Source organism: Oryzias melastigma, linkage group LG20 (genome assembly GCF_002922805.2).
Source record: "Oryzias melastigma strain HK-1 linkage group LG20, ASM292280v2, whole genome shotgun sequence".
NCBI classification, from domain to species: domain Eukaryota; kingdom Metazoa; phylum Chordata; class Actinopteri; order Beloniformes; family Adrianichthyidae; genus Oryzias; species Oryzias melastigma.
The window spans coordinates 2,993,103-3,015,626 of NC_050531.1; the positions used below are offsets into that span (position 1 = coordinate 2,993,103).

Genomic DNA, 22,524 nt, shown 5'->3' on the forward strand with positions numbered 1-22,524 from the left:
TCAGCAAATATGCTAGCTGTTTTGCTAATTTAGTTTTTTTTGTTTGTTTTTTTAAGATATTTTTTCCGGAGCTTAGCTAATATTTCAGCTGCATGCTATTTTTTTTGGCTAATTTAGGCTTTTTTTGTTTTTTTAGGCTATTTCTGAGGTTAGTTTATATCTTAGGCTGTTTTGGAGTCCAGCTGATATTTACATGCTAGATGTTTTGGCTAATTTGGACTTTTTTCAATTTCTTAGGACAATTTGGAGCTTAATTAACATTTTAGCTTTATGCTAACTGGTTTGGTTAAATTGGAAATGTTTTCATTTTTTAGCTAATTTGTCATTTAGCGAATATTTCAGCTGCATTCTAGCTGTTTTGGCTAATTTGGGCTATTTTGGGGGGCTAATTTGGAATGTAGCTAATATTACAGCCACATGCTAGCTATTTTGCTACATGCTAGCTATTTTGGCTAATTTAGGCTTTTTTGTTTTTTAGGCTATTTCTGAGGTTAGTTAATATCTTAGGCTGTTTTGGAGTTAAGCTGATATTTACATGCCAGATGTTTTAGCTAATTTTGACTTTTTTCAATTTCTTAGGACAGTTTAGAGCTTAACTAATATTTCAGCTTTCTGCTAGCTGGTTTGGCTAAATTGGACATTTTTCCATTTTTTAGCTAATTTGTCATTTAGCTAATATTTCAGCTGCATTCTAGTTGTTTTGGCTAATTTAGGCTTTTTTATTTTTTAGGCTGTTTTGGAGTTTAGCTAGTATTTATGAGCTTGCAATTTTGGCTAAATTAGACATTTTGCCAGTTTTTTAAGCTAATTTGTCATTTAGCTAATATTTCAGCTGCATTTTAGCTGTTTTAGGTTATTTAGGCTTTTTTAGGCTAATTTGAAGTTTCGCTAATATTTCAGCTGCCTGCTACCTGTTTTGGCTAATTTAGGCTTTTTTATTTTTTAGGCTGTTTTGGCATTTAGCTAATATTTCAGCTGCATTTTAGTTGTTTTAGCTAATTTGGGCTTTTTTCGTTTTTTTTCGTCTATTTAGAAGTTTAGCTAATATTACCGACATGCTAGCTGTTTTTGCTAATTTAGAATTTGCTAATATTTTAGCTAGCTATCAGCTTCTGCATTTTCAGCTATCAATTTAAGCATCTTCAGCTATTAATCTATTGAAGGTAATGCTATATATCTAGTTTTTAAGTTATTTCTAGTTTTAGTGTTCTTTTTTCTGTAAAGATTACAGAAAGAAATTATTTAAAATTTGGCTGTCTGGCTTTCTGAAGAAATCTTAAATCTTTACATTTAGACTCTTTTTGCTACTTTTTCTGTTAGCCTACAAACCAACCCCGGCCGCCATCAGAGAAGAAAACAGTTATGAAGAAAAAGTTTGGGGACCCCCGATTTAAAGGAACAGTTGGACATCATGCCTTCAAAGAGAGTTTTAGGACTTTAAAGATTCTACGGTGTCGATTCTTTTGAAGTTGGAATTGTTGCTCGTACTTCAATGAAGCTTTTCTAGCGGGCCTGACCTCATCACCAGAGAAACCCAAATCGATCAGCGGCGCTGAAGAGAACCTTTGTGTTACTCGCAGCCATCGAGTGATTTTCACTCGGCTATTGTCCCGCTGTTTTTAATCAAGCGTGGCCTGAAGCCATGAAGGTCAACGCCTGCGTCTAATATTGGTTTTTTTGTCGCCTTTTTTTTTTATCCTGGGAATTTCCCAGCAATATTGTTTACCAGAACATGAAATCCCCAAAGTCTTGTTCACAGAAACAATCTCATTTTAGAGTTTCACGTTCTGGTTACACAACATTTTACTGACTGTTTCTTTGGTCTTCTCCCAGGAAACCTGGCCCACACCAAAGGTAAAGGTGTGAGCACGATGGGGGGCCCCCGGACTCCAAACCGGACCATGAACTTCACTAAGGTACTTTTTCCTGCTTGGTCTCCAACATTTTCCTTTCTGTTTCACTCCTTTTTCTAACCAAGTTAAAAAACTGTTTTCTTTTCTTTCTTCTGCTTTCTGTCGTTAAAGATGGGAGTGCTAAGTTTGTACAGTTCTTTTTCCTTTAGCGAGGTAATCAATACATCTCATTTATTAGTTTTCACTGATCCAGACTGACTCTAGTGATGCTTCACATTAAACTGTAGAAGAGCTTTAGATGTTTACAAAGATTGTTTTGTGTTTAAATGCTCTTGTAGTTTGCTCTCCTTGTACTAAAAGTCATTTTTTAATCCCATTTACCATGTGTTGACTGTTCTTAATCCTTAATCTTAATCACATCTTCATCTGGAACAGGAGAGAGGAAGACTTGGATTAAAGTCACAAGACTCAAAAATTAGTAGACTTATAGAAAACAGTCTTGTTGGCCTCCATTGATTGTTTATAAGATAGCTGAGTTTTGGTCTTCATTGAACATACGGTTGTTAAAGACTAACTCTGAAGAAAATTGTGTTTTCGTTGTTTTTAACATGTTCTTGTGGCATTTTTATGACAATGGAGGACATAGATAAACAAGTTTAGGACTAAAGCTGGATTTATTTATTTAACAAAGGAACAGAGGAGAAAATGTCATTTGAAAAAAGATTCTGTGTGATGCAGCAAGTGAAATGGGCGGGGCCACAAGCTCCCTGCTCCGCCCCATCCTGATGCATCCACAAGCAGACAAATAGATCCATGAACGTCTTTGTTTGAGAGACAGCAGGCGCTGCAAACAGCTTCAAGTTACTTCCGATGGCTCACCTGACTCGAGTCTTGTGAGTCGCTCCACACGAGACTTTAGTCACGGCTCACGAGACTCGAGTCCCAACCCACGAGACTTGAGTCGCGACCAGCATGACTTGAGTTGTGACCCGTGAGACTTGGGTTGCGGCCCGTGAGACTTAAGTCATGATCAACGCCACTTCAGTTGCAACCCCCAAGACTTGAGTCATGATCAGCATGTCTTGAGTTGCGACCTGTAAGACTAGAGTGGTGGCCCACAGGACTTGAGTTGCAACCCTGAAGACTTGAGTCGCGGCCCACGAGACTTGAGTCGTGGCCCTCAATACTTAAGTCACAATTAGCAAGATTTGAGTCACGGCTCACGAGACTTAAGTCGCGATCTACGCCACTTGAGTCGCGGCCCGCAAGACTTGAGTCACGACCAGCAAGACTTGAGTCGCGACCATCAAGACTTGAGTCACTGCCCTTGAGACTAAGGTTGGGGCCCACAGGACTTGATTCGCGACCTGCGAGACTTGGGTTGCAGCCCATGAGACTTGAGTCGGGACCAGCAAGATTTGAGTCACGACCAGCAAGACTTGAGTCGTGACCATCAAGACTTGAGTCACTGCCCTTGAGACTAAGGTTGAGGCCCACAGGACTTGATTCGCGACCCGCAAGACTTGGGTTGCAGCCCATGAGACTTGAGTTCTGACCCATGAGACTTGAGTTCTGACCCAGGAGACTTGAGTTCTGACCCAGGAGACTTGAGTCGGGGCTCAGGGAACATGAGTCAGGTTAGCAACAGGAAGTAGGTCGGAGTTGTTTACAACACCAATCCTGCTGTTTTATTTTACTCGTCTGAGCTGGAATCTGGATCCGAACTGTGTGACTTGATAGCTCCGATATTGCTCCTCATTTTTTGTTGCATCAGTAATATTAGCTTGGGGTTGTTAGAGACGGTAAGCTAGCGGGAGAGTGTAAGCAAAGGAATGCTGGGATATAAGCTGAGGTTAACTCCGCCCACAACTCGAGGTGAATTTCTCTTGAACTGTAGTTCCTTTACAGAAACTATCTCATACATGTTTTTTTATTTTGGCTGAATAATCATAGCATCATCATAGTTAACAGACCACTCGGGAGGATTTTAGACGAGATCAGAAGAAAAAAGTGGGACTTTAAGACTTGTTTAAGACAGAAGTCACTTGAGTCAGGTCAGTTCACCAAATGCCCTCTAGGAGGCGAAGTACTAAACATCTTGCAAAAATCTTTCTGTGGGTAGATTTGATACTTAGGGTGAATTTTTATAACCATTTTATTTCCTTTTCAATAATGGAAATTGCTCACAAATGTTTACGTGGTCTATGTCAAAGCTAAAAGACGGACTTAAAACCCACCCACCACTAACAAGAGGTCACATGACCACACAGTCTTTGAATTTTCTACTGAGACTTTATTTGAACTTACTAGGAAGAAAATAACTGGTTATCCTTCTTAATGCAGCAGTTCCGATGCACATTTTAATTTTTTCAAAGACTAACTTGCATTGCATTGAATTGTAATTAAGTGTTACCAGCTGCAGAACTGAATTGTGGGTAATGTGGAAAGATATTCAACATTTTACACTATGAACATTGGAGACTGGGGATTAGTCTGGGATGCTAAGAGCATGTTTTTGGGTTGTCTGGGTTCATGAAGGGTCATAGAGAGAAGCGACTACATCTCAAGGAGAGCACAGTTGTGTTATATAGTTCCCTTGAGGTTCGTGGAACATCTAATTTTCGCATTGGTACGTGTATTGCTAAGTATTCCTAAGGCTAATGGAATTTGCACACATTTATGACGTAGGAATAATGCTTTCATGTGGCGCTCCTACGCCTCATTCTAGTCATAGTAAGGTGCAAGTGCTGGGTAGCTTGCCTTGTATTGTATTTAAGTGTGGTAATGTCACCAGCTGCAGAACTGAATCGTGGGTAATTTGAGAAAAAATTCAACTTTTTACACTTTGAGCCTTGGTGACAAATTTTCCACCCACAAGTTTTTCATTGATAGTGTGTTTTGGAATGAAGAAGCTGCTTAACTGCCTCTGGTCTGACGAACATACGAGAGTCTTAAAGATTGTGTGTTGTCCTCTGTTGTGTTTGTGTAGTTGTAGGATTCTTGTGTAGTTGTTGGTAACGTGTTAGCTTAAGTCTAGTCAGGCTACCAGCTGTAGATGGAGTACTGCTCTGTTATCGGCTCTTAAACATGTATTTCTTTTGCAGCTTTCTCGGGATATAAAGCAATCTCCTTCAAAACAATGCTTTCTGAATGTTCCTCATGATGCCGCGGTGCAAATGGTGATTCTTTAGAACAAAAGAAAATGTAGTGGAATACAAAAAAACGTTTTGATGAAAAGATGCTGTCAGCTCTATAGCTGTGAGTCAGAGTACGACGCTGCTGCACAATCGTAGCTTCACCACATCCATTTAGTTCATCACAGAGAAGTATTCCGAGCCGCTTTGGAACGATGGTTGCTCATTTTTTCATTGTTTTTACAGCCGACCGACTGTGGAGAAACGCCGTATCATCCGAGGGAAACCACCAACATGAAAACCCAAACCGTGGCCTCCTACTTCAGAGTACGTCTGCTGTGTTTCTGAGCGTTTGACCATGACGGCGAGCCTCAAACCTTCTTGGCTCTTTCCAGTACTCCCTGATGGACCTGCTGTCTAAGATGGTGGCTGGGCAGCCTCACTTCGTTCGCTGCATCAAACCCAACAACGACCGACAAGCCAACAAGTTTGATCGGGAGAAGGTTCTGGTTCAGCTTCGGTACACCGGCGTTCTGGAAACCGCCAAGATAAGACGGCAAGGCTACTCGCATCGCATCCTGTTTGCCAACTTCATAAAGAGGTCGGTGGCTTCTGGAAGTCAGCTAAAAGTGGGCGGAGTCATATCTTTAAGGATTGTAATCTTTGTTCAGGTACTACCTTCTGGCTTTTAACGCTCACGAAGAACCGCCGGTGACTCCAGAGACGTGTGCGGCGATAATGGACAAGGCCAAGCTGGAGAACTGGGCGATGGGGAAGACGAAGGTGCAACAAAAATCTGACATTTCGTCTATAAAAACGACCTCCCTCACTGAGAAAATAATGACATCACAGAGTAACCATCAAAATTAAACAAATTGGGTTCAAATCTTTTATAAAGCTCAAAAAAACAGTTTAAAAAATATTCTAACGAAGCCTAAACAAGTCAAGGATATCCAAAGGAAGTTTTGAAATTATTATGGGACAACATTTGAAATTCATTGATATTCACATCTTCATAACATGTGTGATAACAAAATTTTCGTTCCAGCAATCTCCACAAAATTTTGCACAGCACCAGCTTTAGTCTGCAACAACAACAAAAGATTCGTTGACCTTTGACCTTAGGAAGAGGACACCATTTTGAATTTTCAAAAATTTCCCCTTTAGTACCTTCTACAAATCTAAACTACTCCTTTATATTTCCATCAACCACCTCCTAACTCATTGAGCATCATTGGGAACCTGTTACGGAAATATGTTGAATCTAGAATTTGTAAATTTTTAAACGGCGTTAGCGTGGTAAGCTAGCAAAAGTGGCTTTCCTCTGTTGCCCGCACATTTTTCACCATAATATTGTGAAAATGTAAAACAACAATCGTTTCCTTATGCTGAACAAAACGATATAACTTATGATACGACCAAAGTAGGAATGTGGGCGTGGTTAACAAATACCCTCTGTTGCCGAGGAAATCCAAAAATGAACTTCTGACGATTCTTCTAAAAATTACATTGATCTGTTTGTCAGCCCCAGGAAATCAAAAAATAAAATGGTTGCTATGGAGATTAACCTAAAGAGAAACCACCATTTTGAAAAATGTGTTGTCACTTGTAGCTCTGACTAGGGGGGAGGGGTGGAGTGACGGGTGGGGGAGGGTCAAAAGGAGGCAGCGAGGGCTTGAGTGGTTGCACCTGCAGGTCCTAAAACACTATTTGCAACTTTAAACATGATTTGTTTTATCACACACGGTTATTTAACCATTTAAAAAAAAATCTTTTTGCTTGTTTTTTACCAAGAACATTTTTTAAAAATGGCGTTCATTTGTTTATTGACTGAATGTTCCCAAACTTTCTTGGCATCAAAAATGTGAACATTTTTGTCGCCTTCCATCTGAACCAGCTTTCATTGAAAGAACATCATTGGAGTCAAACATGGAGGTGGAAGTATTATGGTATCTGGCTGCTTTCTGTTCTTAGAAATAAAAAATAAAAAAATCAAATTCTGAATGAGAAGATCAGATATTTTGATCCTAACTGAACTGAGGATCATTTGGTTTCTTTGATGGATCCAAACACACCAAGTGGTCCTCATTTAACTGAGTCAAGGAAAGATTGTTGCTTAGGTAAAGTCTAACATCTCATTTAGATTACTAAATGATTCAGATTACTTGGATGTAAACGGTACAGCTTTGAGAATGTTATCAGACTTTTTTCTGTTTGATTCCATGAAATCATCCCAGTGTTTTCTGCTCCTCTTCAGGTGTTCCTGAAGTATTACCACGTTGAACACCTGAACCTGATGGTGCAGCTGACCACGCAGCGGATCGTCCTGCTCCAGGCGTGTGTTCGCGGCTGGCTGGGGGCCAGACGGTACCGGCGGATCCTGAAGGAGCGGGAACAGAGCGCTCTGGTTCTGCAGTCAGGTTGGTTTCTGTACCAGAACAGAAGCGGAGCTTTTGGACGCTCGTACTGAGCGCCTGTTTGATCTGCAGCTTACAGAGGTCACAAAGTCCGGAGGAAGGTGGCTGATGATAAGAACAAAACAAAGTTTGAGGCTTTCATCGTCCAGTTTCAGGCTGGTGAGAACTGCGTGTAAATCGGTTTGAACACATGTGATCGTTGAGTGATTTTGGTATTTCCTCAAAGTTTGCAGGGGTTACATTGCAAGGCAGAAATACAAGGAGTTGGTGGACGAGAAGAACAAAGCAGCAACAAAGATCCAGGCTCGCTACAGAGGCCACAAGGAGAGGAAGAGCTTCCAAAGAAAACGGTAATAGAGATTAAAACGTCCCGAGCAGAGAAGTAAATGGGTTTCTGACAGAGGCGATGCGTCTTTGCTTCCAGGGAGGCCAAAGAGAAAGCAGAGAAAGCTGCTAAAGAAAAGCAGGAAGCTGAGAATAGTCCCTCAAACGAGGACGAGGAAGAAAAAGCTGCTGTGGTTCTTCAGAGCAACTTCCGGGGATACAAAGAGAGGAAAAAGTTCAAGGAGAGGAAGAAAACTTTGGCTGGGGACGAGCTGGAGCTTCCAAACCAGGAAGGAGGTGGAGAGAAGGCGAATAACAAGCAAGAAGACGTGGATGATGAGGATGAAAGCACCTACGAAGCAGAAGAGAACGATGACAGTGATCACACTCAGGTGCCGGAGGATGAGGAGCACACAGAGGTGGCCGATGATGCTGTGATCCAGGAGGCTGACCACGGAGGAGCCGAAGAGGAAACCAAGGCGGCCACGGTCCTCCAGAGTAACTTCAGAGGCCACAAAGAGAGGAAGAGGCTGCAAGAGGAGGGAAAGATTCCTGCTAAGAAACAGAAGGCAAAGGAGGAAGAAGAAACCAGAGAGCAGGAGGCAGAACCGGAACAAGACGAAGCCAAAGCAGCCGTGGTCCTCCAGAGCAACTTCCGCGGACACAAGGAGCGCAAGCGGCTCCAGGAGGAGGGAAAGATCCCAAAGAAGCAGAAACCGGAGGAGAAGGTGGAGCTGACTGGAGAGGAGGAAGCAGAAAACCCAGCAGACCCGGATGAGGAGAAAGCGGCTACGGTCCTGCAGAGCAACTTCAGAGGTCATCGCGACCGCAAGAGGCTGAAGGCGGACAAGGAGAAGAAAGCCCGGAAGGACGGCGCCGGTCCCGATGTGGAGGAAGAGAGGGGAGAGGTGGACGTTAATGACGTGGAGATCGAACGCAGGGACGAGGAAGAGGTTGAAAAGGAGCGGCAGGAGGAGGAGCAGGCTGCCGTGAAGATCCAGAGTAACTTCAGGGGCTACAAAGACCGCAAGAACCTGAGGGCCAACAAGCAAGAGGCCCAGAGCCAAGCCCAGGAGTTTGAGCAGTTCTCCAAGGAGGTAACGAGTCTGCAAGAAGTCCAGATTGTTGGTGGGAACGTTGTCTCCAGGAGTGAGAGTTCTCTGTTCAACACATCCCGAAGTCGTCACGTATTGACGTTTGGTTAAGGGCCCCACGTTTTGGATGTCCCTAACTCGTCGTTTTTTGACATATTGGAAGTTCCCATTAAATCCTCAACCACCGGTAGCGGATTAGGGCTAGTATGACAAGCGCTCGGACCGGTACTAGCACCGTGTCCGGTACTAGTTCGGGTCCAGTAACGGTTCGGGTCTGGTACTGCGTCTAAGTAGGGGTGTGCCAAAATATCGATATTGCGACAAATCACGATATTTAGTCTTTAATGGGTTCTCACCAAGTACAGATCTTTTATTTCCATTTGAAGAACCTGTAAAACGTGATATTCCTTTGGTGAGACGTTCTTTTGCACCGATATGTCTGCCAGCTACTACTAATTTTACAGATAATTCCAATTCAATTGGTGTCAATGCTTGTTAAAGACAGTATTACTGATCAGCACAAAAGTGTATATTATTTGTTGCACAAAATAAGAAACAAGTTGTTGATTATGATTGTGTTCAAGCTAAAAAATAAATAGGGATATATTTTCCCCAAAAATATGTGTTCTTCTGTATAATTTGAGTTATTAGAGAAGATTTTTTACCAATTATTGACATCGTGAGCCATGTATCGCGTATCGTATTGTGGTGTACCCAGTCATTCCCAGCCCTACCGTCTAGTGTCGGGTCAGAATACCAGCTCCAAGTTAAGGTACCAGTCTGCATCTGCTACCGCATCTCGAGCAGAGAGTTTAAAAAAATGACGAGATCCATCCAAAATGTCAAAAAGTGGTCCTTAACCAAACATCAGTATGTGACAACTTGGGAATGAGAATGTGTTGCTCTGTTAGCTGCAGTGATCAGTCAGAAACAACGGAGAAGACTTTAGTTGTTTTTGTATTTTTGTGGAACATGAATGGATGAACTGTGGTTTCACTCACTTTAATGAAATAGACAAAGCATTAATAGCAAGGTGTCATCAGAAACTAGTTTATTTACTGCTATCTTTCATGAGCAAAGTAAAAAAAACAAGTGGAGACCTTGAACAACAGTTGTCCGAATCCACAACCCTGAGGAACTCCACGACTCGATTTAAAGACCACATTTTTTAACATGTTCTTGTAGTTTTTTCTGTCAGGGAGGACATATCTAAAGATAGTGGTTGGTTAGGCTCCGACAGTCCTGTGACCCCGAAAACTGGTTTAGAAAATGGATGGATCCAAGTTATTCAAGTTATAAACAGACCAATCAGATGCCTCAGTAAAAGCATGTGGTATCCGCTGGCCCCGCCTCGAACGTGACTCGGATCAATTACTGTCCAAAATGGGGGCGTACGTATCAGGAAGCTGTGGTGACTGATTGGGTCAGATTCTATGAGAGTCAGAGATTGAACATTTTTATATGGGTGGCGTTAAACCCGCTGGGTGGGGCCACAAGCTCCGCCCCTTTCTGATGCGTCCATTTGGAGACAAATGGTTTTCGTTTTTCCTGAAATCTGGGTCAAAACTGTTCGGCTGGATAGCTGAGGGGCTGTAAGCTACCAGGAGAGAGTGTAGATCGATGGATAGTCCCGCCCACAACTCAGAAATCAATTTCTTATAATCTCCTGCCGCTCTACTGAAACTATGTCCTTGATTGAAGACCACGTCTTTGAAAATAGATCAAAAGAGGACTTTGACGCCATCCATCACGACTATAAAGTTCTCTTTCTCCTTCCAAAGATCGCGAAGGCTTCCCAGGACTTCCAGGCCCTGCAGCACAAACTGAATGAGATCATCCAGGCCCATCAATCAAACCCTGAGAGCAACGGCATGTTTGTGAGAGGAAAAGCAATCAATGGCTACGCTCCTCATCATCACCAATCAGGTAGGACAAGTGAGATGGGCTCCGCGCAAAACAGATTTTAAAAGCAATAAATATGATTCATAATGAAGGCGCAAGGTTAATGTGGACTTCGAAAAGAAAATAAAAACCCTGAACGATCGGTTAATTAAGAGCAGGAATTATTTCTCCTCTTACCCAAAGGTGCTTCAGTCAAACCGGGTCACCTCTTGTCTGCTTATTTATTTTCTAACCTTCTCTTCAGCTATTTTCCTTTTATCTCCATTTCTTGAGAAAACCGTCGGCGTGAATCTTTTCATTGCCTCTCCTCCGAGCCGACAGTGATCTTATCAGGAGGTGGCATCCTCGTTTCTCTGTCGTCCAACTTCATCAGATCAGGAAACCTGAGGAAGTCAAGTGCCCGGGCAGGAAGCGCCTCTCCTCTCCTCTTGATGTGTCATCAGAAATCACGTCTGATTAGCTCAGGTGATAACTGTAATTGCCTGGAGCGGAGCGAGTGAGAGGAACAGGAAATGGAAAGTTAGCCGTCCTCGGAACGTGCGCCGGCGGCTAAATGTGACAGTTATCATATAGATTCTTCTGTCTCCAGTAAATAATGGAATCCGACCCAATTTGATTTCTGTCAATATTCTGACAACGTGATGTTATCGTTTGTTTAAATACAGTCACTCTGAAAAAGATCGAATTCCAAGGATTGTAACACGTGTGTTCATCAATTAACAAAATAATAATGTTTCTGTTGTCGTTCATCAAGATATAAGTTATACTTAATTAAAATAAATAAATAAGGAAAAAGAGCAGAAAAGGAAATTAACTTGGACAGGAGAAGCCACATAAATAAATCCAATTATTATTTAAACCAAACTTTATTGGCACAGCATTTATGATCCAAAATGGCTGCAAGACATTAAAATATATATCCAAAAGTAAATATAAAACCTACAAACACTAAATGTTTAAAAATAATAATTCATTTAAAATAGGTAACAAGTAATGAGAAAAGTTGCACTTTTTAAAAAAAAATTTATTAAATTATGATCCAAAAAACACAAAAAGCTGAATATAATATATTTATATATTACTTAAAAATATAGTTAAAAACGAAGAAGATTGTCCTAAAATTACAAAAGATTTTCATTTTCAATGGAACCTTTAAACAAAGTTTGAAAACTGAATAAAGTTAAAAGTAAATTCAATAAAAACTAGATTTATAGCATTACCTATAATAACCTAAGTTTGAATGCTATAAGCTGAATGTGTCCGCTGAAGATACTAGTGCTGAAAACGCTATCAGGACTGCCAAATTAGCCTAAAAAACTGGCAAATTTAGCTAAAACAGCTAGCATAAATACAAAATGTAAGCTAACGTCTAAATTAGCCTGAAAAACTGAAAAAATGTCTGATTCAGCCAAAACAGTTAGCATAATGCTAAAATATTAGCTTAACTCCAAATCAGCATGAAAAACTAGAAAAATGTCTGATTCAGCCAAAAAAGTTAGCAAAATGCTAAAATATTAGCTAAACTCCAAAATAGTCTAAAAAACTGGGGAAATAACCACATTTATCAAGACAGCAAGCATAAAGATTAAAAATCAAGCTTTTAGCTTTTAGCTAAACTCCGTATTAGCCTCGAAAAACAATAAATGCTAAGTTAGCCAAAACACCAAGCATGCAGCTAAAGTATTGGCTAAATTCCAAATTAGCGTAAAAAATAAAATAAAAAAACCTCAGTAAATGTCAAAACAGCCAAAGCAGCTAAAAAAAAAAAAAAAAAACACTTGATGCTAAAAAGCTGAAAAGCTAACATGTTGCTCAACTCTTAGCTAAATGCCAAATTAGCTTAAACTGTAAAATACTTTATAGCATTCACACAATTAAAGAAAAAGCTATTAAAGGCCTAAATTAGGAGTTATAACCTTTTAGAAACTGTGGAAATCGTGACATTTTTTCAAAATGATGTTTTATTTTAACATTAACTTTGCAATATTTCAAATCATTATTGATGTTCACTCTGCAACGCTGTCATTTTATATATATAAATATATTATTTAAAGCAAAACCTCAGCTTCTTTTCAGCAAAATGTTTAGAAATTAGAGTAAGAAACCTGTACAGGATTCATCAAAACTGTTTTTGATTTTCATTAGATCATTTTTGTGCAGAAAAGAACCAATTCTGACTTTTTTGTTAGTCAAAATGTCAGAAAAAAACTATTTGAGCAAAAACATTAAACCTTTGTCAGATTTATTTCAACTATAATATCAAAAGATTGAATCCCATTCTCAAAGTTTATTTTTTTTTGTATTTTGATCAACATAAAATGTTTTTGTTCCTCAAAAATCTGGTTAAACCGATGCTCAAAAAATAAAAATAAAAATAGTCAGAGTATTAGTGTAATTAACCTTAAACTGGACTAATAAAAACTACAAAAAATAAGATACGACTGTTTTTGGTTTAAATGCATAAATAAGTTTTTATGTAGCAAAACAGTATTTTTCTCCTCACTGCAGTAGAATTGTATTTTGTTTTGTTTTATTATTTATGCTAAATGCTAACAAGCTGCCGGCTGCATTTGAATCGACTTTACTAAACCTAGTTTAGTGAACAGAAGCTTATTTTTTTTGCCCTTTCAGACTTTATTCTGAGAAGCTCTTTGCTGAAGGACAAACCGAATAATTTATCTGTTTTTCCTGAAAAAAATCCTCCTTTTCCTCCATTTCTGCACATCCTGAACTAATCTGTCCTCATGAATTTCAATGTCACATTAGGCCGGACGTGAATCGCCGCCGCCGCAGAGAGCATCCGTCACATTGTTTTTAGCAGAAAGGTCGTTAAATGTTAATCATATTTGGTAACCCAACAATTATTGCCCAAATGAATAAGCCGGTGTGTAAAATGTGGTTTTAAATAACAGGAGTGACCTTTAGACAGAGCGGTTCAATAATCTCAAACTCTTTATTTGAGTTTCTCCGCATGATTGACTGTTTTCTAACATTCATATTCAGCAAACATGCAAAGGTCATGCTAATATATTTGTAATTGCAACAACTTGGATGAGGAATGTTGCTCAATCATGTGGTTGATGACAGGTGTGATGGATTGCAGTGCAGGATGGGAGATGTCGGGCCGCGGCATGCTGGGAAAAAGAACGTTCTTTTTGCATCAAAGGTCGTTTTACTGGTGGAAAATTCAGACAAAAGGCCTCCAGGCAGCTCAATAAGCACATTTCAGAGACCAGCGGGGGGTCGATGTGCACTGCTGTAATTCAGAAACTCTCCAGCTTTGTTATTGTATTAAGATACTTCACCATAAAAGCTGTTTTCAGATCAAAACTGGGATTTTTCTAAGAGGAAACCCTTTGATTCGCCAGTTTTACAGTCAGTTCTTCCCTATAGAACAGTAACTTTTACCATTTAAAGAGACGTTTGGTTTCTACAGACAAAAATCCAGAAAGTCCCACATTATTGCTAAAAAATACACAATATTTATGTTTTTGTGGCCATTAAAAATTATTTAATAAAAGTGACTTTTAAATATTACAATACAGCAAGGGGGTCAGACTGAATCACACGAGAGGCCAAAATCCAAAACTCATCTTAGGTCGCGGGCCGAACAGGAAATACATTTATTGAACACTAAAACTACATTTTTAAAAGCGAAACTTTTAAACCTAATTATGAACTAGATATGTAGCGTTACTCCGATAAAGTTAATGTGAACGCTGTAAGCTGAATTTGGCCGCTGAAGATGCTAGAGCTGATAGTTGAAAACGCTGAAGCTGAAAGCTAGCTAAAATATTAGCTAAATGCCAAGTTAGCCTAAAAACTACAAAACAAAAACAGGTTAGCCAAAACAGCTAGCGTGTAGCTGAAATATTAGCTAAACTTCAAAACAGCCTAAAAAACGTTTTAAAAATGCCTAAATTAGCCAAAACAGCTAGCAGGTAGCAGAAATATTAGCTAAGTGTCAAATTATCCTAAAAAAACTTTTTTTTAAAAACCCAAATATGCCAAAAGAGCTAAGATGTAGCTGAAATACCAGCTAAACTTCAAAATAGCCTAAAAAACTGAAAAAAAGAAAAAAATACCAGTCAATACCAACATGATACTAGCCAAAACAGTTAGCATGTAAATATTAGCTTAAATACTAAACAGCCTTTAAAAACAAAACAAAAAGCCTAAATTAACCAAAACATGTAGCTAAATATTAGCTAAACTCTAAAATAGCCTAAAAAAATCTTAGTAAATCTTAGTAAAAGCCCAAAAACCTAACAGAATGCAAAACTTTAAAACTGTAACTTATATAATTATGAATAATAAAAATGCAGGAATATTATTCCAGAATAAATCAATTTAAACCTTAAATAACTTTCAATATTTTACTCTCCAAAAAATATATTTTGTTAAAAATTATACAAGTTAGAAATAAGCGCAAGCTAACATCGGGTCATTAATGACAAAAAAATAGAATTACCTGGAGGGCCGGATCCGGCCCCCGGGCCTTGACTTTGTCACATGTGCTCTACAGTATTGAGTTACAGTGTTGCTTCTATAACTGTTTTCTTTCTTCATTTTTTGCTTTTACTTTTGACAGCAGCAAAAGCAAGTTCCTTTCAAAATAAAATACACCCTGTGCTGTTGCACTAGAGTACTTTCAAAATAAAATGCTATTTTTTTGTCATTAGGATTTTGGTGTATTATTGTTTTTAATTTACTCCCAAATATAAAAAAATGAAGTAATGTCCAATTAGATTAAACAAACTACAAACATTAACAATAAACTTTTTATTCTCATTTTCAAAGATGTGAGGAACAAAACACAAAATTCTGAATCTTTTTAATTGCTTTGAAATGCAATTGTTTGAAAATTTAACCACTTTAGTTTCATTTACCATAATTAAAAAACTTTTAGAGTTTTATTTGTATAACTGTAAATAAAAAAACAAATTTAAAGAACAAATCTACAGAATTTCTGTGACAGTGATTTGAATAAAACAAAAACTAGACAAAAAAATGAAAACAAATTATAAACTAGTTTATGAAATGTTTATAATTGGTAAAAATATGTTTTATCATAATATTGTTCACAATGTTTTGATAAAAATGCTGCTTTTTCAAACTCCAACCACTAATTTGGTGGAATAATGAAAAGTGCAGCTAAATAAAAGCATTTTTTCCCATTTATTTTTTTTTTTCAAACATTTAAACATGTTTTATGCTTTAAATAAAGACTTACTGACCCCCTCTAAGGTCATTTTACACTTTTTATCTTCATTTTTTTTTTACATGTTATGAACCTAAACAGAAATGGAAAAACTTTAATTGATCATTTGTTAGAATCATTAGCATTTAAAGCTAACGAGCCACAATAAAGGGCTAAAAGAGTCACATGTTTCAGACTCTGCTATAGAAGATGACGAACTGATGTGTTTTTTCACACTTTATTGAACAGATAAGCGAGTGTCACGAACGCCTCGCAGGACCCAGCAGCCAAAGACCCTGAACACACCCGAAGACTCCACCTACTACACGCTCATCCACGTGAGTCCAGATGGATGTTTTTGAACAAAGCTTTGCTGCTTTTTTTTACTTTTGGTTTAGCTTTATAGAGCCGGATTGATTCCTTTTTTTGTGCACTTTTTCCAGCATTTATTCCTAAGGAAAGGAGGATTTCAAAATAAAACGAAAGTGGAATTTAATCTGTTTTCAGAACATTTTGTTCTCGATGAAGTTTTATTTTTTATCCTTATTCTCTGGTTGTTATCTTCTCAAAACTCGATATCTGGTTCCTATTTACAGTTTTGGTTCAAGTAAAATCTAAAAATTACGTAAAGTTTTATGAATTTTGACAAATTTCTAGATGTTTGGTTGAACTTGTTTTTGCAGAAACAGCAGCAGCAGAATCAGAATCAACGTCTGAATTTATCTAAAATCTGTAAGACCTATGCACAGATAAAATACTTTAGTTTCTTCCTCTCCATCCCTGTTTTATGACGGAGTATTAGAGCCAGTTTACAAACAAAAACATTTTCTTTAAATTATGACTTTAAAGTCGTAAATCAACAAGAAAAAATGTCATAACTGTTGAATTACAAGAATAAAGTCATATATTTATGACTTTTTTTTTGCAAATTTACGAGAAAAAACTCATATTACTTTTTTTCCCTTTTGGTTGCCTTAATACTATGTAATACTTTTTACAACTTCTAATTTATCAAAAAAATGTGATTTTTGAAGGTTTTTGAAACTTGGGACTTTTGAATTAAAGGGGTCCTACCATGAAAATTCAGCTTTTTAATATATTTTTGGGGTGTTTTATACTGTTTATTCCTCTCTATAAAGAACCCCAAAGTGGTATTTTGATCCGTTCGTGTATTTAAGAGTAATCCTCTAAAAACCTGCACTGTCTGCAGCAGCCCCTCCCATACCCACGAACACGAGCGGTTGGAAACGTGCCGACCTAAGAATTAAAACGGTATTAAAACGGTCCTCAAAAATGACTCATATTTCATAAACAACAACATGTTTTTTTAGAGTTCTAATATATGATCATATTTATGGATGAGGTTTACTCTGAAAGACTTAAGAAAATCATGGGATTTTAAAATAAAAAAGCTACATCTGAAGAGGGTCGAACAGGATAATCATTTATTAAACGCACTAAAACTACATTTTTAAAGCTTTAACCTAATTATGAACTAGATATAAAGGATTACCTGTGATAATACTAGTGTGAATGCTAAGCTGAATTTGTCCGCTGAAGATGCTGAAATTGATAGATAAAAGGAGTGGAAGGAAGCGAACTTATATAATCCCACCCGACTCGACCATTTTCTCTACATGAATTATCAATATCCGGTTTAAGGACTTCAAATCAAATATTTATACTCTACAATAACAGATTCAGATAACAGATTATGTGTGTATGAGTTTCCGTTGTTTAGCTTCACGTTCAGATGTTTCTGTTTTTCCTTTTTCCAGCGATCCGTCCAGGACGACAAACGAAAGCCCAGGAAGGAAGAGTAAGTGTTCAGTTTTAGCCATAATGAACCCGTTTCCTGTTTAACGAGAAGATCTAAAAAGCTGCTTTAAATGTAGTTATCTGTAGCTGAATGTGATTAAAAAGGTCAAAGGTCACCTTAGACTTCACGGGTTTCCCGCTCAGCCTGGAGGTGGAGACCGCCCACAGGTCTGAACCAACACAGGCCAGGACGCTTTATCACCTTCGCTGCTCGGCATCATGGGTAATAACGTGTTAGCAGATAAATAAAGCCACGTTATGGATGAGGAGGTCAGGAGGAGCGATGGCGGCTCTCAGCGGAGCTGACAGCAGACGAGGATGGACGACGGGGAGGTGCGGGCGCTCGGGAACAAAGTAAAAGTACTTTAGGACAGGAAGAAGAATCGGGAGGAGGAGCTCTTCATCACACAGGTGGAAACTTCTCAGGTTAGGAACATGGAGAAGAGACGTGATGGCACGAATAGTCCACAAAGAACACAAATGTAGCTAAAAACAACATTTATTATTGTTTATGGGATTATTTTTGTATTTTATTGCTATAAATTATTGTAATAAATGAAGTGGTCAGTCTCAAATTTAAACAAAATGCTTCACCGTCACTAAAAGTCCCTGGGAATTCTTTGGAAATAGATCAAAAGATCATCAAAGTGGGACTTTAAAGGGTAACCAAACCTTAAATCATCTTTTTTGGCTTTTGATCTTTATAAAAGGGGCTTTAAATGTGTTTTGTGTTGCCAAATTTTTGATCAATTAAAATAAAATTGTTTAATTCTCTGAAATATAGTCAAAACCGTGCTGCCCCCTACAGGTTGAATTGAGGTATTACAGTTGAATTCCGTGATTGGTCAAACCATGTCGGTTTCAGAAGTTTGACGTCATGATCTGCAGCTCCAGTGATGATAACAGTCCAGCCCCTAAGCCCCGCCCCTCTGACTGGATTTGGGCGGAGTCAGGCTCCAACTTCCCTGTTTGGTGACCCTTTAAAGTGAAGTATGAAAGCGATATCGTTAACCTGGAGGAAATAAATCCATTAAAGAGACGAAAAGTAAAAACTGAAAAGTTCTTTAGGTATTTTTAAGCCACAGAGTTGAGAAAAAAAAAGCAAATTATTAGTTTTAAAAAGTCAAATATACAGATACTAACATCGGTCTAAAAAGAGTGGAGGTTCAGACCAGAGGGGCTCTAAGTGGAGTCACGGTGTCGTCCCAAACCTTTCCATCGAGAACGTCCAGTAGATCCGAGAAGAAAGATAAAGCAGCTTCATGACGATCAAATTTAGAGACTTATCTTCTCAGGTTTATCAGATTTAATCAATTTAATCCGTGATCATACATCCGGTCTTTTAGTCCGGATGTAACCCCTTTCATCTTCCGGTTTGTTCTGCAGTCCAGGAAAACAGCTGGATGTGGACGACCAGTACTACCGGACCTTATCCACCAGCCGGTCCGAGCCCTCCATCTCCACAGAGAGCGCGTCTCCCACAGGATTCCCGGAGAGCAGAGCCTCTGCTGACCGGAGGCGCTCCGCGGAGAAGGCGGAGTCTGCGGATCAGAGAATGCCAGGTTCTGGTCGGCAGACGAGAGAACGGGCCGTAACCGAACCTGAGCCGCCCAGACCGTCCAGAGACAACAGGTACCGCATCCAACCAACAGTGACCACTTTAAATTATTTGTATCGTTTTATTGTGTAATTTTTTTAAGCTTCCTGTTTCTGAAAAAAAAAATTCAAATTAATGGAATATAGTTTAAAAACTTCACAGATGATGAAGATTAAATGAAACCAAGTCGTTGATTGAAGAAGTTTGTTTTTGGTTTGTAAAAATTCAGTAAAGGCTACATTATTTTTTCCATAGAATTCCTTTAAAACACAAAATTCTATTTGGGCTCAGATTAGGTTTTAATGCAAATGATTCATCCTATTTTGTTTTTAAATAAATCCTGATAGATTAAGTATTTGTCTTGAAAATAGAGAAATATTTTCTGTGTTAAAGTTTGTGTAGTTGAACTTTGTCATTGGAAAATTCTTAAAAGTACATGGATTGGAAGGGGCTGTTCCTCGCTTTGTGATATCACAATGTGAGAACGAGCTCGTTTCCGGGGATTGGAAGGGGCTGTTTCCCCCTTTGTGATGTCACAATGTGAGAAAACACTTATTTTCGTGGGTTGGAAGGGGCTGTTCCTCTCTTTGTGATGTCACAATGTGAGGAATGCTTGTTTTTGTTGATTGGAAGGGGCTGTTCCTCATTTTGTGATGTCACAATGTAAGGAAATGCTCGTTTTGTCCATTGGAAGGGGCTGTTCCTCACTTTGTGATGTCACAATGTGAGGAAATGCTCATTTTCGTGGGTTTGAAGGGACTGTTTTGACTTTGGGATGTCACAATGTGAGGAAATGCTCGTTTTCTTGGATTGGAAGGGGCTGTTTTCACTTTGTGATGTCACAATGTAAGAACGAGCTTGTTTTCGTGGATTGGGAGGGGCTGGTGCTCAGAGAATAGGTCTTAGAGGATTACTCAGAGATGCGTGAATGGATCAAAATACTACTTTGGGGTTGTTTATAGTGAGATTTGAACATTATAACACACTTTAAAGCTCAAAAAAGTTTGTTTTGCCTGACTTAGGCCTTGTAACTAATTCTACCTTGTAGGAGCACAATCTTTAAAACTCATTTGAAGTCTAATTCTACAAATAAGAAGCAGGATTTTGCATTTTCACTCAAACTATGCTTCACCCTTTGACCAATCACAGCTTCATGAGCCACATAGAACCAACCAGCAGCTGTACACCTATAGATGGTTTCCATCCATCTTCTAAACTCAATTGTGATCAATTATTGAAGAGTGAAGATCCTTCTAAAAACTAGAAGAATAAAAACTTCCTTCTAGTCGTTCCCAAATGTTCACAGAAAAAGATCAAATCTTTCTACATTCCTCTGAGAAACGTTTATGTGTTTATTGTCTGGAGAAGTATTAAAACGTATTTTTCTTTGATGTTCTGAAAGCAGACTCTGTTCTGGAGTTTCAGAGATTGATCTTCACAACGTGAGCTTTTGTTTGTCGTCGGGTTTCTCTTTCTCAGTCCTGCTGTTCAGTGAAGTCTGCAGCGTTTCAGCAGGTCACTGCCTCAGACAGTGATAAATGGCCGAGGAAGAAAAAACAATATAAAAATCTCTCCTTTTTCTCGTTTTGTTCTGCTCACTATCTTTCAGAGTGTCTCCCATTAGACTTTTGTCATTTAGAAATCTGTTTTTGCTTTTCTTTGCTATCTGCCTTCATCTGTTGGCTGAAAACTTTTCATTTCTGTAACTTTACAAAATAAGAAATAGAAAGTGAAAGATTATTTTAACACATTGGAACTTTGTCAGAACGCTTTCACATCCAGAGATCATTTTAAACCTTCAGCAGCTTTTAGGAATATTTATCTGTTAAAATTCTCATTGAAATTTCCGTTTGTCTCTTTAAATTTAGCTTCTATGAAACCGTTTTCATCTCCTTCACTTCTTCGTGGCTGCAGCTCCAAAAGCTTCTAGAAATCATCCAAATAACTGGTTTTCCAACCTTTCATTTTGAATTTCTTATTGAAAGTCTAATTCTTTTCTCACTACGAATGAATCCCATCAGAGTTCACTTTAAAAACAAACCCGGAGCCTTTAATTCAGTTGAACAGAGTTCACCTGTTTGGTCGACACCAAAATTCAGGAGATCGTCTGAGGAAACAAATCCTGACAGAAAAAATTATTTATTCTGAAAAAAGTACAGAAATGCCAACCGTATTTTCATTTTTTTAAACAGTTTTTAACTGCCTTACATTATTTTTTACCTGTTTAGCATTTATAAAGATTTTTTAAATATATTTTATTTTTTTTCTGCTGCTCTCTTACAAATATTTAATCATATTTCATCTATAACTGCATGTAGCAATAATCTCCTGATTAATCTTTACCTGTTTTAAGACAAACAAGAATTATTTGTGTCTACAGACGACTTTTATATGCGCATTTTAACATGTTAGTGGCTTTTCTAAAGGACGGATCTATTGGGCCAAATTTGGTGCGTGTACCACAAAATACATTTATTTTTATAACTGTTGCAATAATTGTAATTTTTTGGCGATCTTGCACTTTTAGTAGGTAAGTTAGCATGTATAAATTAGCATTTTTATCGTTTTTTTTAACAGTGTGGAACATTTTTTCATCCATGTTTTATTGTTTCAAACATTCCTCAAATTGGGAATTTATTCAGCTTTATAGACAACTTTTTTTGGTACTGAGATGTACGGAGAAACTAAGATGACATCTAAATAAAGAAAATAAAATTTTAAGTTAAAAAGATTTTTTTTCTAAAAATTGAAGTAAAACATTTTTTTTCTGGTTATTTTCTGGAGCGCACCAGCTACTAACCAGAAAAACAAAAAATATTTTTTACTTCAATTTAAAAAAAACAAACAAATTCTTGGTTACTATCTGGTGTGCAGCATTTACTAACTTCAACTTTTAGGGAAAAAAATCTTTTTTAAAGTCTGATGTGCACCAGTTACTAACCAGAATTAAAAAACTACCTTAACTTTTATAAAAAAAAAAATTAAAAAAAAGTTTTGTTTCTATCTGGTGCGCACCAGTCAGGAACCAGAATTTTTTTCCTTTTTTACTTCAATTTCTAGAAAAAAATCTTGGTTACTATCTGGTGTGTACTAGATAGTAACTGGTGCAAACCATTCACTAAAAAAAAAAGCACAGTTTTACTTCAACTTTTAGAGAAAAACATTATTGGTTCAAATCTGGTGTT

At 38.1% G+C, this 22,524-nt stretch overlaps 1 protein-coding gene across 1 annotated transcript in view; it reads left to right on the plus strand.

Annotated features, from left to right (window-relative positions):
* The window catches only part of myo3a (myosin IIIA), a gene marked incomplete in the record, with an annotated part of 78,414 nt that overhangs the window by 54,728 nt on the left and 1,162 nt on the right, over nucleotides 1-22,524 (plus strand). Inside the window, 12 exon segments of the mRNA XM_024279747.2 lie at nucleotides 1,834-1,916; nucleotides 5,234-5,314; nucleotides 5,383-5,588; nucleotides 5,659-5,770; nucleotides 7,245-7,407; nucleotides 7,477-7,563; nucleotides 7,631-7,754; nucleotides 7,829-8,825; nucleotides 10,604-10,748; nucleotides 16,174-16,262; nucleotides 17,703-17,743; nucleotides 19,129-19,374. Coding sequence (XP_024135515.1) covers nucleotides 1,834-1,916; nucleotides 5,234-5,314; nucleotides 5,383-5,588; nucleotides 5,659-5,770; nucleotides 7,245-7,407; nucleotides 7,477-7,563; nucleotides 7,631-7,754; nucleotides 7,829-8,825; nucleotides 10,604-10,748; nucleotides 16,174-16,262; nucleotides 17,703-17,743; nucleotides 19,129-19,374 — 2,374 coding nt within the window.